This window comes from Takifugu flavidus, chromosome 3 (assembly GCF_003711565.1).
Source record: "Takifugu flavidus isolate HTHZ2018 chromosome 3, ASM371156v2, whole genome shotgun sequence".
Classification (NCBI taxonomy): Eukaryota; Metazoa; Chordata; class Actinopteri; order Tetraodontiformes; family Tetraodontidae; genus Takifugu; species Takifugu flavidus.
Window position 1 is genome coordinate 18,517,254 of NC_079522.1, and position 17,324 is coordinate 18,534,577.

The 17,324-nt window shown below is 39.4% G+C and overlaps 2 protein-coding genes across 3 annotated transcripts; both read left to right on the forward strand.

Annotated features, from left to right (window-relative positions):
* The first annotated feature begins 69 nt into the window (after window positions 1–69).
* Window positions 70–6,312, forward strand: znf653 (zinc finger protein 653). 2 transcript variants are annotated; one of them, XM_057026347.1, is made up of 10 exons: window positions 70–401; window positions 494–534; window positions 938–1,243; window positions 1,499–1,929; window positions 2,003–2,174; window positions 3,138–3,216; window positions 4,482–4,599; window positions 4,685–4,799; window positions 4,884–4,983; window positions 5,097–6,312. In XM_057026347.1, exons 1-10 carry the CDS (start codon window positions 106–108, stop codon window positions 5,272–5,274), a joined length of 1,836 nt encoding a protein of 611 aa, XP_056882327.1. In that variant the 5' UTR covers window positions 70–105; the 3' UTR covers window positions 5,275–6,312. The 2 variants fall into 2 exon arrangements, with proteins under 2 accessions (XP_056882327.1, XP_056882328.1); XM_057026348.1 differs by lacking the exon at window positions 494–534 and having other exon boundaries at window positions 72–401; window positions 942–1,243.
* Window positions 6,313–10,944: 4,632 nt separating this feature from the next.
* Window positions 10,945–14,975, forward strand: tspan34b (tetraspanin 34b). The gene is made up of 7 exons (XM_057028253.1): window positions 10,945–12,588; window positions 12,773–12,988; window positions 13,682–13,756; window positions 13,831–13,938; window positions 14,026–14,163; window positions 14,256–14,348; window positions 14,526–14,975. Exons 1-7 carry the CDS (start codon window positions 12,532–12,534, stop codon window positions 14,592–14,594), a joined length of 756 nt encoding a protein of 251 aa, XP_056884233.1. The 5' UTR covers window positions 10,945–12,531; the 3' UTR covers window positions 14,595–14,975.
* The last annotated feature ends 2,349 nt before the right edge of the window (window positions 14,976–17,324 follow it).

Here is a 17,324-nt window from a genome sequence, read left to right on the forward strand (position 1 = left end):
TGCACTCCAGCAGGAAAATAAAGTATATGCAATAAACCAAAAAGAAAATGTTTCCGTTTGTTTTGATTACTTCCGGGTTATTGGGTACCAAAACAGTAGTTCAAGATGGCACAAAAAATGGCAGTGTTGGCTGGTACCCCGGACGATGACCGTGCAAGGGAACAAGAGAAAGGAGTCTTGAGGCGTTGTAGAGGACGACCCAGACTCCCAGACTCTGATCGCGCACAGAGGCGACACGAATCCCGAAAAAAGTATGATGTGAGGAGGGTATACCTAGGAGAGTCGCACAAACTGTGGAGTGAGCTCCGGAGACGGACCAATCTTAGTGATGCTGGACTGGCAGCATATCTAATCCTAGTAAACTCCACGTACGGGGACAAGTACCAACAGAAATACCACAGGTAACAGCGCTTTGGATCCTTAAATGTAAGGAGTTTTTTTTCTCAGTGCATACGGGTTTATGTAGTTAAACGGGTCATTGTTTGCGCGACAGGAAGAAGATTGATCCAGAATTCACAGTAAAAACAAGAAAAGGTAAGTAGTCATGCTGACAGTTTGGGAAATCTGCTTGGTTATACGAAAACGTGTGATGTGAGAAAAATCCAAATATCAAAGTTTAGTCATTGTTAGATTTCACACTTCGAGAGTCTAAAGAAAAGTTTGAAGAAATAGTCTTACAATATGTCACCTTGTTTTAACAAGGATCCTAACTCACCATCATTGACAACTTGAGTTACGTAGGTGTCCTCCAGTATAATCTGGTTAGCTGCAGAACTCATATTTCCTGCTTTATTGAATATCATCCATTGGAAAGTGGGTTACATTATAAAAATGCAGGAGGTCTCACAGAATTGAGGAATGTTTTCAACATTCAACATTTTAATCTATAAAGAGTTCAGAAAAATGTAGTTTGCTAATTACTGGGTTTTTTCCCCAGACAGGAAGACCCATGTTTCCAGTCTTCAAAGCCTGGTGTGTTGGTACCAGGAGCACTGCTGCTCCTGCCCACATGAGCCCCTCCTTAGAGCCCTGGAGCCTCAACCCAATTTCTCCACAGCAGCCATCTGGCAATGTGAATCCAACCACTCATTTGTTCAATACCTTTTCTCACCAATAAGTGATTCAAGTGACTCTGAACATGAAGCACAAGTGAACAAAGTTGATGGAGAGATTATAGCACTTAAACCCAAGGTTAAAGAATCAATAAGGAGGAGGAGGAAAGAGGACCACAGACACTTGAAAGGTGCAAGATGTTTTTTACTATTTAGATATTCAGTACCTTGTGTGTACTAGGAAGTTGATGCTGTGGCGAATTGCTTCAATAAAACGGGTGCAACAACTTACATTCAGCATTTAAAAATAAAGATGAACTTGCAAAGTCAATCTCTGTGAAGCCCAAATTTACAGTTAGAATATTAGAATTTGAAGAATACAAAAGTATAAAATGTTATACTAAAAAGTACTCAAAAGGTTCATGGATAAAATTGTTCCCTTTAAGGTGTTGAAGAAAATGCAGATGTGTCTGACATAGAACGCAACACAGTCAGCCCTGTGGAGCAGACTGCAGTTATAAGCCAGCAGACTAACATGGAGTCACCATCCAAGGACATTCTCCTAGCAGAGCAGCCTGTGTGGGAGGTAGAGATGGTCGATGGAGAACACCAATGTCCTACTGTCACATCATTTTCTCCTGCTACATCAGTGGAGGAGGCTGAGGACATTACCAGAAGCCAAGATGAAGGCGAGGAAGTGTTCAGGACCGTTACCGTGACAACCCCAGTAGATGATGAAGTGGCTAAGACTGATGAAGACCATGTGATGTCACAGGGCTCGAGCAGCTTACGAGCCTCCATACCAGAGAAGGGTAAGCTGTTTGATCCTCAGAGTCTGCAAATTCCTGAGCAGCAGAATGCTGTAGAAGGCTCACAGGTAGGCTTCAACACTATGGCAGGAATTTGACCTCTTTTTTCTTTAAACTGACTGTTCTGTCTTCTTTCACTAGTTAATCATCATCACTGGTGCCTATGAAGCAATGGCATCAGAGGGTGTCCATCTTAGTTTGGGTGGTGGAAGTATGGAGGAGGTCACCTGCACTGTCATTGGAGGTGTCAGTTCAACCCAGATGTGCATGTCTGACTCTAAACGACAAGCTGAAGATAATGACTGCATGACAGGTGAGTTACACAGAGTTGATGTTGCAGGGTCATTGCAAAGTCTGAAATGTCTTGAATTATTACTTTACCGTATATATTTTTTTAAATACTGGGATTATAAAAGAAGGGGCAGCAACACTTTTCCTGCCAACTGTGAGGTTGTCCATTATGTTCAGTTTGGTTTAAAATCCAAAATACAGTTGACTTGTATGTTTAACAGCTGCAGTATCAGTGTTATCTGATGGACAGTAACCACACTGTCAAAGCACAGTTTGTTAAACCTGGAGAGATGCAAACGAGATGCCCTGAGGCAGGTGCATGGTTGTTGCGTTTAAAGCTTTAGGATCTCTCAGGAGGACTGACGCTTTAATGGGGTTTTTGCATTAGTTCAACATCCTGTCAAGCCATCCTCTAAAAGTGCTCAGAGTCTTGCCTAAAATATGTTTTATGACCCCATGAGGATGTCTTATGATTTGAAGATTTAGCTGCTTGTACTCTTGTCTCTTTAAGTCATTCTGACTTGTCAGGATTATGGGATAGGATTTTTCTTTTGTAATCATACACCTCAGTTTTATACACCAGATTATTGATTTTCCCAAATATATTATTTTAGGATAATGTGACAGTTTATTAATGTTTTGAAGTGATACTTGTTTTGACATTTTTTTAGCTCTGTATTCAGACTGTTCCAGTTCTTTTACCCCAACAACTAAAATAGACAACTCTTTCTTTGTTGTTTAGATTTATTGTGCAGAACTTTGATTTTCTTCTTGGTATCCCTTCCAAACTTTGTTTTCTGCTAGGTATTTCCAGAGGCTCATATAGGATGTATTGATAATCCTAATCATATCATAATCATATTATGTTTATTAAAGTCAAATCTGGTTCATAGGTTAATCACATGTAGTTCACTTCACACAAAATGGGATTGTCTAGAAGTTAAAATTCGTTTTAGAGCTCTTTATTTATTTATTGAATATACAGGTCTGAGTGACAAACAGCTTCTTCAGCCCAGTGCCCTGGAGCTGCAGAGAAAAAGAGAATTACATTGCAGTCTGAGCAGGTGAGTGTTCATTCTCAAAGGCGCATTTGTCAGAAGTTATTTAAAGGCGCACTACACAAACTTGAATGACGACACTTCTGTTGATATTATATACAAAACCAATAAAAGCAAGCTTGCCCATCCCCGCCAATGTTTCCGTAACTGTCATCAACCGCATCGCCATAGAAAATGGATCTATGAACTGCTAATAATGTTAAGAAGGCTGAGCTATCGCCAGCTCTTTGGCAAGTAAACTTATATTTATATCTGCACGCACAGTATCCCCCTCATCATCTTGTCATGCACTGCCTGTGTCCCTAGTGTTTTTTTTGAGGTTTCTGAACTCACGTTGTCTCCTGTTTAACAGTGTATTCAGGGGTCAGGTAGTTAACGGATCATGGGGAGATGCCAAGGATTTCAGACAAAAATTAAATTGCACATTAACCATGCAAGATCGCATAGTCCACCTTTAATAAAGCTTTTCAAACCTACTTATACAATATACCTATGTACTATACACATTTTCTGACTAACTTACCATAGTAGCATTCACTGACTTTTATTACTTGGTTATAAATATTTATTATTACATATAAAAATAGTGAATTCTATTGTGTTTTACTGCAATCCGGTCAGGTATGGTCTGGTTGGTAAGTGCAGACAGAAGCAAGACTTCTGTTTCATTTAGTTTTTATGCTTATTTACTTTGGATTTTATGTCACATTACTGTATGCCTTTTTTACTTTTTGTACAACTCTACAAAATATGTAAAGCAAAATTATTCTGATCATTGTTTAGTTTATAAAATAACCATTGATCACAAATACAAGCATAAAGAGCCTAGTGGTGGGTGGTACGGCAAACATTGTTAATAATAAAATTCTCACTCAATTTTTATCACAATTCTTTTTTAATTTCATTTTTGAGCTTAATTTGCAGTTTTCTCTAACAGTATAAACAAACCATTTCCCTATGTAAAACGTAACACTGAAATAAAAAGTAAAACGGACAATTTAGGCCAAAGAATTTTTCTGAAAGGTTTATCATTTATTTACAAATGTACTTTGATGGCGATATTTCATTATAGTTTTCATTGTCAAAACTACCATTAGACGTGCGTACCAACTTTTAAATTACCATTGTTTATGGGTTTTTTTTGCATTGTTTGGGGAAAAGCCAAGAACTCTACCTCATCATATGGAGGTAGAGTTCTTTTTACATGTTCTATACATGGAATGACTTTATTCATGCTGTGTCTTGAACTTTTGTTACTTGTGATGAGACAGCGTCCACTCCAAGAGGAACAGGCGAGGTCCCATTATAGAGGCAGATGGGATGCTCAAGATGTTTCACTGTCCGTACGAAGGTTGCAGTCAGGTCTATGTAGCTATCAGTAGCTTTCAGGTAATCAATTTTAACACCTTAGTTACGGTAATTTGTTCGGTAGTAATGAAAAATAAGCATATTTCCAATCCCTTTCTTCCATCAGAATCACATCAACCTCGTCCATAGGAAAGGGAAGACGAAAGTCTGTCCACATCCAGGCTGTGGAAAAAAGTTCTACTTATCAAACCATCTGCACCGCCACATGATAATCCATTCAGGTGAGCTTGCAAGCACGCAGCTGCCATGTCATCTTTTGTGTGTTATTGTGAGCCTGTGCATGGAAATGTTTTCTTTTTAAACAGGTGTCAGAGATTTTATTTGTGAAACATGCGGAAAATCATTTAAACGTAAGAATCACCTTGAAGTCCACAGGCGAACGCATACGGGAGAAACGCCGCTCCAGTAAGTTATGTGCTAAGACCAAGAGCCTTTACAGAAAAAATATATCGATGCAGTTCCCTAATGATCAGGTTTCCAGTCTTTTTTGTTTTCACCTTTTCTCTCACCTCCTTCAGATGTGAAATCTGTGGCTATCAGTGTCGGCAGCGCGCCTCACTGAACTGGCACATGAAGAAACACACTCCAGAGGCACACTACAACTACACCTGTGAGTTCTGTCACAAGAGATTTGAGAAGCTGGACAGTGTTAAATTCCATAAGGTGAAAAGCCATCCAGAGAAACAGACCACTTGAGTTGATGGGATGACAGTCTTGAGAAGGACTGGTGGACCATAGACCACCCCAAGGAAGAACTGCTTGGCTGTGTTTATCTCATGTCCTGAATATCAGTGAATAAACACACTAATAGTTTTTACAGGCAAATGAAGGGTTTACATAAAGCTGTGCCGCACACCACGCTGTAGAAAAAAAGATGGAGCAGCTAGATAGATTTTAATGCACCTTTCTGCTGCAAAATCTAGCAGTGCTATTCATGGTACTCTACTGACTGTTCATCAAGTCTGTAGTCCTGGACTATGCAAGGATGGGTGATAACTTAAGGTCTGTTACTGGAGAAGAGATCCGCACACACTTGCTGATTATAAAGTCCAAACCTTTAAAAAAATATTGATTTACCATGGTGACATGCGTTATCAGTACGATATGAACCAAATAAGCAGCCAATGGAATTGTTAATTTATCGCTTACTGCAATTCGCTACCATTAATGTAACAAGGTAGGACACCACTGGAAAAATGATCTGTTATATAAAATATTCCCGAGCAAAATATTCCTGGAAGGGAATTGAAAATGTAGCAATCTACCAAACCGACTGTCGCCACATATGAAGCTGGGATTCTATTTTGTCAGCATTTGCTTCACTGTTCGAATTAAAGATTGTGCAATCAAACTGGTTATAAAAGGTCATAAAATAATTATTGTTTTGGATATGTTCTAACAGTCATAAATGGAAAAACTACAACATCACTGTTGTTTTACACTCCACACAGTTTAAAAATATAAAATAATAAAAATAGATATAAAAACTTCTATAACTGTCTATTTGGTGAAAAACAAAATCTTTTGTCCACAATTGTGCAATTTTGTATAATACACCATGATTTTGTTTTTAAACTTGAGATGAGACAATCAGGATTTGAGGTAAGCTTGGCATAATTTAAGAACTTAATATTTTCTAAGTTTTGTGGAGTGTATCAATTTTTGAGGTGTAAAAAATATTTTTCTAAATAGTTAATTACAAATGACACATAATAAACAATCGCATAAACTGTAGTTCAACTGGCCTGTTTTTTTTCCCCTTATCCACGCATTTCTCTTCCCATCATTTTGAGTTTATTTCATCTTTCCAAATATCCTGTTGCTTTCCTGCTGCATCTATTGCAGCCTGCACTTCCTGAATATTAAAATTTCTTTTTGGGTTCAGGAGAGCCAAGATTGGTACCAGACCTCAGATACAGACTGTGCAGCCTTGATAAAGTCAGCAAATTACAGCTGTGTGTATGCGAGGAGGGATGGCCGGCAACAAAAAGTAGCTGGTGTCGTTCTAGGAGCATCTTGGCCGAGTATGAATTGGATGTTCCAGGATGAAAATGACAGAGCCTCCCAAAGAGAATGGAGAATTAACAAGTTAAGACTCAAATGTCTGCACCTGTAGAACTGCTGAAAGGCCAGACAATGTGGTTGTAGATAAACAGCAGAAGTAAGTTTAAAAATGCCAAGAAGCGGAAATAGCAGTGAGAATGGCTGCACTCTAAAACGTGACGCACTGAGAACTCTCTAGAGGGACTCTGTTGTGAGCAGAACCCTCAGGTTCCCTAGCCTATGGTAGTGAACCTTAAATGGAGATGAACATACTACTTTGGAGAATGAGTGATCACGATTCACTAAAATCAGACTTTTAACTGTAAACTGTAAATAACGGAACCATCTGTAGAATGCATTTGGTTATGAAAGTCTGCTGTGACTACCTCCAGGTGTTCTCCCTTCCTACCTTCCCATCTTCTCTCAGGGGTGAGTTGCATATCACCATGGCGATACATCCTGTTGCTCTGTTGATTTGGAGACACACACCTGTCCCTTCATCTCTCCAGCAAGTTTCTCATATGTTTGTTATATTAAAGCAACAGAGGCACTTAATGTTAAAGATATTTAAAATATTTTCTAAGGACAGTGGAACAACTCTGCTTTTCCAGGGACACGGCCTGAAAACACTCTGATTTTTCCTCTGTTAAAGGTAAGTAGGTACATTTTTTACTGCGAGCTGTTTTTATTTATTTCATTTTCAAGCACTGGTCTACCACAGGAGAGATTCTTTCATTCCTATATTTCTATTCCTCATCTATCCACTGTCCTCCAACACCTTTCTACGTCCCGAGTTGTTTGCTTAATTGTGTCCTCCGAGACTTTCATTTCTTTGATTTTTTAATTTTTGCTACATAACCAAAGGTGATATGACTTTTTGCTGATTTAATAATTTATAGTTATTCTCCAACAAGAATTCATTTGGAACATTTGAGCTTTTTATATTATATTCTCTGATTATACAGAATTTGTCATCTACAAGGCTGTTTATTGATAATAATAATAAAAAATGAACCAAGGCATTTCTTATTTCTAATTTCTTATTTCTAATTATCATATTCCACGTGTTACTGGTCGAGGAGGGGGAGTGGCAGCAATCTATCACTCCAAGTTATTAATTAATCCCAGACCAAAACACAGCTTCAGTTCATTTGAAAGCCTGACTCTTGGCATCACTCATCTGAACTGGAGGACAGAAAAGCCACTTCTGTTTGTAGTAGTATATCGGCCCCCTGCTGGGCCACATTCAGAGTTCCTGTCTGAGTTCTCTGACTTCTTATCTGACTTGGTCCTTAGAACGGAAAAAGTCATTATCATTGGAGACTTTAACATCCATATGGACGTTATAAACGACAGCTTTAGAAATGGCTTCATTTCATTACTTGAGTCAGTTGGTTTCCTCCAGCAGATAAACCAACCAACTCACAGCTTTAACCACACCCTAGATCTAGTCCTGACTTATGGTGTTGAGGTAGAACATGTGTCAGTGTTCCCTCGGAACCCAGTCCTGTCAGACCACTCTTTGATCACTTTTACATTTATGATTAAGGATTCTTCTATGCTCAGAACAAAGTCTTACTATAGCAGATGTCTTTCAGATAATGCTGTAGCTAAGTTTAAGGAAGTGATCCCTGTGCTGATCCCAGGACCACCGTGTGTTTCCCCAGGGATCAATCATTATAATCTGAGCCCTGCTGAGGTTGACTCTATTGCTGAAGGTGCAGCAACCTCACTGAGAATCACGCTTGATTCTGTTGCCCCCCTGAAAAAGAAAATAGTAAATCAGAGGAGGTGTGCCCCCTGGTATAATTCACATATCAGGACCCTCAAGCAGAAAGTGCGAAGACTGGAAAGGAAGTGGCATTCTTGTAAGATAGACAGCTACCATGTAGCCTGGAAAGACTGTCTATTAGTTTACAAAAAGGCCCTTCGCAAGGCTAGAACAGCTTATTTTTCTTCTTTGAGGAAAATAAGAACAACCCCAGGTTTCTCTTCAGCACTGTGGCCAAATTAACCAAGAGTCACAGTGTTTTAGATCCACGTATCCCTTCTTCCCTTAGTGGTGAAGACTTCATGAGCTTCTTCACTGATAAAGTTCTAGCTATCAGAGAGAAAGCTAACCAGGCCATCCCTACAACTGGACCATCACCAGATGTGCCGACTGTGGGAACATGCAGGGTCTCCAACGAGCCCTTAAGCTCCTTCAGCCCTATATATTTTTCTGAGGCGTCATCGCTAATTCAGAAATCCAAGACCACTACGTGTCTTTTAGATCCCATCCCAACACACCTGTTGAAGGATGTTCTACCACTGATAGGCAGTTCTATCCTGGACCAGATCAATGGTTCTTTAGTGTCAGGTTATGTACCCCGGTCCTACAAGGTGGCAGTGATTAAGCCGTTGCTTAAAAAACCATCACTGGATCCTGATGTCTTGGGAAATTATAGGCCAATATCCAACCTTCCTTTTATCTCTAAAGTTCTAGAGAAGGTGGTGGTGACTCAGTTACTGGAGCACCTGCAGAGGAACAGCCTGTTTGAGATGTTTCAGTCAGGCTTTAGAGCTCACCACAGCACAGAAACAGCACTTCTTAAAGTCACTAATGATCTTCTCATAGCTTCCGATCATGGACTGGTCTCTATGCTGGTTCTGCTGGACCTCAGTGCTGCTTTTGATACAGTTGATCACAGCATCCTGTTACATAGACTGGAACATGTGATTGGGATTAAAGGGACAGCACTAGACTGGTTTAGATCATACTTATCTGATAGATACCAGTTTGCCCATGTCCACGGCGTTCCCTCCTCATACAGTAGGGTTAGCCATGGAGTTCCTCAAGGTTCCGTACTCGGACCAATCCTCTTCACATTGTATATGCTTCCCTTAGGGAACATTATTCGGCAGCATGGGATAAATTTTCATTGTTATGCTGATGACACTCAGCTCTATTTATCCATGAAACCCGAGGAGACAGAGAAGTTAGTGAAGCTCCAGACCTGTCTTAAAGACATAAAGTCCTGGATGTCTTCAAATTTCCTCCTCCTTAACCCAGGAAAAACTGAGGTCATGGTGTTTGGTCCTGAACCTCTCAGGGATAGATTTGATCACATGATCACTCTAGATGGTATCTCATTAACATCTAGTCTCTCTGTGAGGAATCTAGGAGTAACTTTTGATCAAAATCTCTCCTTCAACTCACACATTAAATTAGTCTCTAGAAGTGCCTTTTTTCACTTGAGGAACATCTCAAAGATCAGGAAGCTACTGATGCAGCCTGATGCTGAAAAGTTAGTCCATGCATTTGTTACTTCCAGGCTGGACTACTGTAACTCCTTATTATCAGGGTGTCCAAACAACTCTTTAAGAAGCCTCCAGTTGATCCAAAATGCTGCAGCCAGAGTTCTGACAGGTATTGACAAAAGAGATCACATAAGTCCTGTAATGGCGTCGCTTCATTGGCTGCCCGTTAAATTTAGAATAACTTTTAAAACCCTTCTTCTGACCTACAAGGTCCTCAGACGCCTAGCTCCATCCTACCTGGAGGAGCTAGTGCTATACCCTAGCACCCAATAGACCGCTCCGCTCTCAGAATGCTGGTCTACTTGTGGTTCCCAGAGTTTCTAGGAGTAGAATGGGGGGCCGAGCATTTAGCTACCAGGCCCCCCTGCTTTGGAACCAGCTCCCTGTCCAGGTACGGGAGGCTGACTCCATCGCTACTTTTAAGATCAGACTCAAAACCTACCTCTTTGAAAAAGCTTACTGTTACTAATGCAGTAGTTCCAGTTACTATCATAGACAGACAAATTATCATACTTAGGGGGTCGTCTAATCATTAGGTCACATTCTAGCTATGCTGTTATAGGCCAAGGCTGCCGGGGTCCGGAAACATGATCACCTGACAGACCTCTGTCACTCCACTGGGTCATGGTTTCCTCTCCTTTCCTCTCCTTTCCTCTCCTCATCAAGCAGACTAGTTATGCTGATTCTTGTGTAGTTTTTTTGCTTCTCCCCCCCCCTATCTATTTGCAGGTATCACTGCCATCGGAGCTGCATAATGACCGCCGGCCCCGTTGAAGTGATTGTGCATATTTTTTGTGTGTGTTTCTGTGCTCTGTGCTCCCTCTCCTCTCTCCCTCCTCCTCTCCTCTCCTCCTTCTCCTCTCCTCTCCTCTCCTCTCCTCTCCCTCCCCTCCTCCTCTCCCTTCCCCCCTTCTATCCTGTTGCTTTCCTGCTGCATCTATTGCAGCCTGCACTTCCTGAATATTAAAATTTCTTTTTGGGTTCAGGAGAGCCAAGATTGGTACCAGACCTCAGATACAGACTGTGCAGCCTTGATAAAGTCAGCAAATTACAGCTGTGTGTATGCGAGGAGGGATGGCCGGCAACAAAAAGTAGCTGGTGTCGTTCTAGGAGCATCTTGGCCGAGTATGAATTGGATGTTCCAGGATGAAAATGACAGAGCCTCCCAAAGAGAATGGAGAATTAACAAGTTAAGACTCAAATGTCTGCACCTGTAGAACTGCTGAAAGGCCAGACAATGTGGTTGTAGATAAACAGCAGAAGTAAGTTTAAAAATGCCAAGAAGTGGAAATAGCAGTGAGAATGGCTGCACTCTAAAATGTGACGCACTGAGAACTCTCTAGAGGGACTCTGTTGTGAGCAGAACCCTCAGGTTCCCTAGCCTATGGTAGTGAACCTTAAATGGAGATGAACATACTACTTTGGAGAATGAGTGATCACGATTCACTAAAATCAGACTTTTAACTGTAAACTGTTAATAACGGAACCATCTGTAGAATGCATTTGGTTATGAAAGTCTGCTGTGACTACCTCCAGGTGTTCTCCCTTCCTACCTTCCCATCTTCTCTCAGGGGTGAGTTGCATATCACCATGGCGATACATCCTGTTGCTCTGTTGATTTGGAGACACACACCTGTCCCTGCATCTCTCCAGCAAGTTTCTCATATGTTTGTTATATTAAAGCAACAGAGGCACTTAATGTTAAAGGTATTTAAAATATTTTCTAAGGACAGTGGAACAACTCTGCTTTTCCAGGGACACGGCCTGAAAACACTCTGATTTTTCCTCTGTTAAAGGTAAGTAGGTACATTTTTTACTGCGAGCTGTTTTTATTTATTTCATTTTCAAGCACTGGTCTACCACAGGAGAGATTCTTTCATTCCTATATTTCTATTCCTCATCTATCCACTGTCCTCCAACACCTTTCTACGTCCCGAGTTGTTTGCTTAATTGTGTCCTCCGAGACTTTCATTTTTTTGATTTTTTAATTTTTGCTACATAACCAAAGGTGATATGACTTTTTGCTGATTTAATAATTTATAGTTATTCTCCAACAAGAATTCATTTGGAACATTTGAGCTTTTTATATTATATTCTCTGATTATACAGAAATTTGTCATCTACAAGGCTGTTTATTGATAATAATAATAAAAAATGAACCAAGGCATTTCTTATTACAGTGGTTAGGACAGTTTCATAAGATGGTTCTGGGCTTGGCTCTTCTATGGAGAGTTTTCATATTCTATACATCTGCTACAAACAAGTGTGTGTGATAATGAATAGTGCATGTATCTTTGAATAGATTGGCAACCTGCTTATTCCTGATCTCAGTGCAACATTCTGTCCTCTGTTAATGTGGGCTAGCATGACAACAAAGATGTCCCCAACTACTATAAATAAATACGGTGGAAAAGTGTAGAAATGGACTGAAATTAATGCTGGATATACATCATATTGCAATATATGTGTAGCAAGTTGGTTTAATTTTTTTCTTAATGTTTCATCTTGAATTGCATGTTAGTTTTGTATTCATAAAATTAGTCATAAATTGGACATATCTTGATTACTACTTTACTTGTATCTTTCAGACACAGAGCAGTGAACAGGAAAATGGGGTGTACTGGATTCCTCAACACCATGATGTTTCTTTTCAACGGCATCATTTTTGTACGTTTTTAAGTTTGATTTGTTACAAACATTAAAATGATTAATGTTCATTTATTAAAATTATTAAAATTAAATTTAACACATCACAATATGTTTTTACACAGGATTTAGAAAATGAATGTCTTACAATTTGTCATAGTTTGGCCTGTCCCTGTTTCTCTCTTACTCCCTCATGTTTTTGTAGTTAGCAGGTGCTGCCATCCTGGGTGTGGGAATTTGGGTTAAAGTGGATAGCGGCTCCATCTTTGGCTTAATAGAAAAACTTGAAAATGCACCAGAGGAGGTCACTCAGTTGCTCAATGTGGCCTACCTGCTGATAGCACTTGGATCAGTACTGCTCATCATTGGATTCCTTGGTTGTTGTGGAGCCATGAGACAAAGCAAGTGCATGCTCCTCACGGTATGGATTTATGCTGTTTTATTAAGGACTAAATATGCATGCTATTATATTTGTTTAAACACAAATTCTTAAGGAGGGAATTTTTAAGCTACTATGAAATAAGGGGAAAGAGTATGGTGTCAAAGAAAACAATTCTGTTAACATTTTAACAGGAAAAAACACAACATGAAAGAATCTGACACAATCAGACCACCTGGATAGCTGAGTCACACTCTAACCCTGCCTGTGCTGTCTGCATAAGAATGATTAGTCAGTTGTTTCAGTGAATATTAGCAAATAGTTTTACAGTTTTAAAAACAATAAAAAATATGGGACTTACACACCCACCCACCCACACACACCCTGGGTGCAAGACACAATATGTTGGGAAATTAGGTACCTACTTGCCAGAGGTTGTCACTCCAAGTGCTTTTACTGCACGATAACATGGGATGAATTTAAGTTTTAATCGTTCCCGTTTAAAAGTGCTCTTTTCATCAGCCATGCTATAAAATCAAAATCATCATTGTGTAAACATTGATTGGAATGCTTTAGTTTGTTTCTGCATATTTAGGTTTTGACTGAAACAGCATCTTGTCCAGGAGTCTTGTGTAAAGACATTCTGTGATTTGGACAAATCTAGCTATTTACTCATGTCCTGTTCTTTACTATATAATGTACATAAAATCGAATATATATATTCTCCCTTCACAGTTTTTTATAATAGTCCTGCTGGTGTTCATAGCAGAGGTTGCAGGAGCATTGGTGATTTTGGTTTTTAGGCCCTTGGTAAGTAAATCCAAGATATTTTCACCATTAGGTTCTGATGCATTTTTGATTCACAATATACGTTTTTATTTTAGGTTGATGAATTGATTGCCAAGATAGGTATAGCTGCAGTTTCCACAATCAAGATGAACTACGGAAAAAATCCTGACATCACGGGATTGTGGAACACAACCATGAGTGTGGTGTGTAGGTCTCCTTTGCTAGTGAATGTATAAATCCTTTAATCCGGACGATTGTTTGAAATGGTTTGTTCTGTTTGTACATATTAGTTAAAATGCTGCGGATTCCACAATTCCTCAGATTTCGTGGGCTCTCCATTTTATGAAGAGAACGACCATCAATACCCAGCACAGTGCTGTGGAGGCAACAGCACCATATGTCACCCAATGGTTGTTGAGGTGGTATGGGTATAAACATCCTAGAAACAGCAAAAGATGCATACAAAAATGACAGAGTCTGAACAGCTATACTCGCTTTAACCTCTTTTCCATTTTCCTAGACAATTGCTGGTTGCTTCCCAAAGATCAGTCAGTTGTTTGCTGACAACACAGTGGTTGTTGTGAGCGTGGCTCTGGCAATTGCAGCTTTGGAGGTACGACTTGTCAATTCCTTCTCTATCTGAAAGTGCAGCCGAGAAACAAGGATGAATGACATTATGTTTGCAACACGATCTCTGTTATTTAGGCCATGATTGTTAAGACACCTATTTTAATTAGACATGATTGTAGATCCACACTCAATTATCAGTGTTTTATTTCCTTTTCTACAGATATGTGCCATGACAGTCTCCATGAAGCTTTTCTGCAGCCTACAATCCAGGAGCGCCTTTCTACATTAGTCACGCTTCATCTCTAGGTTGTTTAATCAAGGTTTATTCTTTGAGTTGACAAAATCACTGCTGACATATACATCCAGAGATATTCCATACATGCTGCTGGGCACCATGCCACAAGGGTTTGTCTAACTATTGTATATTTTCCTACACAGTTGCTATATTGTGTCCTCATTACATATAGATGAAAATATACAGTATCTTATCTTCTGTCTTTGGTGCACCAAGATATATTTTTCTCAAAGGTGCATTCAGTAGGATGTTAGAGTTTATTGGTCAGATATTTGAAAATGTTGAAAATGTTGTCGAATGAGCATCTCAGGAATATAAATCCGACTGTCAACATTTACCTTTGAAAATTATATTAAATTTGTCTTGTGTCATCTACATTTTACCTCATATGTGTTTATTGGTCTCCTCCCTGTTCCTTCCATTTTCAAAGCCATTTACTTACCTATGCCAGATCTGCTTGCCTTATGCAATGTTCCAGCATTTCTTTCTTATATGCTTAAACCCTTTTGAGCAGATTTGGTTATTCTGGATGAACAGTTCATGATGCATCACCTGTAATACCTGATTGTTGTTCAAGCGCTGACCTAAATTGGTCTGCGTCAAAACCAGAGACAGAATCCAAATGCAGCACACCCACCTGAGGCTTAATCAAAGAAGGGGTTTTATTAAAGACAATGCAATTCCTATAAAGACAGAAGGATGAACTCCAAGCAGAAATTAAATCCAAGTGAAAACTAATTCACAGAAATAATCCCTCTGTAAAATGTTCTGATTTGTGGTAATCCAGAGTTAGAAAATCCAGAATATGAAAATTATTCTGACAAATCCAGTCAAGGAGCAGGTCAGATAAAGCTAGGGTCAATTATGGGAAATCAGTCCAAGAAACAAGAGTGTAATGTCAAACATGGAGCATGAAAAATCTTACAGATTCTATGTAATGCTGGGGTTTAAGTACTGGGAACAATAGGTGTGCTAGTTTGGCTGGGGAGAGAGCCACAGGTGTACTGGACGGCCTTGATTAAAATGACGTAGACAGTGACAGTATGATGCTGGCGTATTAAAATTGTTTAAATAATGTTCAGCCATACAAAATGCATCTAATAGTATGGCTTTAACTAATTTGCAGTAAATTAAATCCTAATACAATAATATAGTGAGGTATTCCCTTCACAAAATATATACATGGTTAAATTTGATATGCTGCTATGTTTGGCTTTTGATTGGGTAGTTGATAAAGCATTCCTTTCATCTCATTTCTATATTAAAGGTAGACAAATAACATTACACTACTTGAGGAGACTTTGGTTATATTTCTAGGTCTCCCTGTTTGCATACTTGAGTCTGTGCTCACACTCAATCTGACACATTCACCATCAGCACTATTGATGCCAAGATTGACCCAAAGACATCAGCCCGTAAAAGTATGAGCATGAGCTTGTAGTGGGGCCTGTGGAGTAACCATGGAGTTGTGGGAAGGACCTTTGAGTCCTGGGGATGATTACACACACACACACACACTCACACACACACACACACACACACACACACACACACACACATAAAGTATACATAGGTCTACATTACTATTTGGATACCTAACATGACAAACAATCCAATGTTTCATATCATAACTGGAGGTTGTTCAACCAAGAAACAAAACCCACAAACTAACAGAAGAGCCAGTCTGCCTGTCCCTGGTTATGGATTATGATTATGATCAGAATGTGAAAAGGTCATCATTGAACCTCCCTTGTTGAACTTGAAGGTAGTCGACATTCATTATCTTGGTGCAGTGTTGAGCACTGTCACTTGTCCAGGGTGTTACTCCTCTTGTCCAAAGGCATCTGGGATAGACTGAAGTCAAGGAGAGATGATTGACTAAATGCTGTTGTGTGCATTGATTATTAAATTAATTTAGGTTATTGAGTAACTGAAAGGTGCACATTTTGTAAAAGTCCTTATATCTTCCATGTCATGCTTCTCCTTCCATCTCAGTCACATTTTCAGCATCAGATCGCTGAATAGAATGTGTTTTGGGTTGACATTTTCAATACCGGTTCTCCTGAACAACTCCTTGGCATAATATGATGAATTTAGAGTCCTGATCTCACTAGTTATTATTAATAATCAAACAAAATAATTGATAGTTTACCACTTATAGTTTATTGAATTAATTATATTTATAGAACAATTTCACATTCTAGGTTGAAAGCTTTTAAAATATGATGCCCATGATATCAGTGCAATTAATTTCCCAGATCCACCATCCAAATATGCACACAGGCTTGCCTTCACACTGCACCATCCTCCCCAGACACACACACACACACACACACACACACACACAGAGCTTATGTTGCAATCATGACAATCCACAGTGACATTAATCTTCCCTTATTCGGCTGTACAGCGCTAATGAGAACCTGTTGACCCCTTATGTCTTTGTGTGTGTGTGTGTGTGTGTGTGTGTGTTCATGTTCGTGTGTGTTCATGTGTATGTATGCAGTGGCTGTGGGAAATTAGTCACATGTGTTTGCTCAGGCATGATTATCATGATGTTAAATCTCACTATTTATCATAACTGTGGCTTTACATACTGAGACATTAATTGCTACATCGCTAATGAATGTCAGATAGTTTTTGTACGTTTTTAGATTTTTGTTTGTGACATTTAAACCTCTTCCCTCCAAATATGTTGTGTAGCCTATATAATTATATAAAGAC

What these genes read in the sequence shown, in the direction of transcription:
- znf653 (XM_057026347.1), top strand. Translation starts at nt 106, where the DNA reads ATGGCACAAAAAATGGCAGTGTTGGCTGGTACCCCGGACGATGACCGT. An exon ending in AGATAATGACTGCATGACAG is followed by an intron (nt 2,175 to 3,137) that starts GTGAGTTACACA and finishes TTGAATATACAG; the next exon opens with GTCTGAGTGACAAACAGCTT. An exon ending in ACGGGAGAAACGCCGCTCCA is followed by an intron (nt 4,984 to 5,096) that starts GTAAGTTATGTG and finishes CACCTCCTTCAG; the next exon opens with ATGTGAAATCTGTGGCTATC.
- tspan34b (XM_057028253.1), top strand. Translation starts at nt 12,532, where the DNA reads ATGGGGTGTACTGGATTCCTCAACACCATGATGTTTCTTTTCAACGGC. An exon ending in TTTTGGTTTTTAGGCCCTTG is followed by an intron (nt 13,757 to 13,830) that starts GTAAGTAAATCC and finishes TTTTTATTTTAG; the next exon opens with GTTGATGAATTGATTGCCAA. An exon ending in GGAACACAACCATGAGTGTG is followed by an intron (nt 13,939 to 14,025) that starts GTGTGTAGGTCT and finishes TGTACATATTAG; the next exon opens with TTAAAATGCTGCGGATTCCA.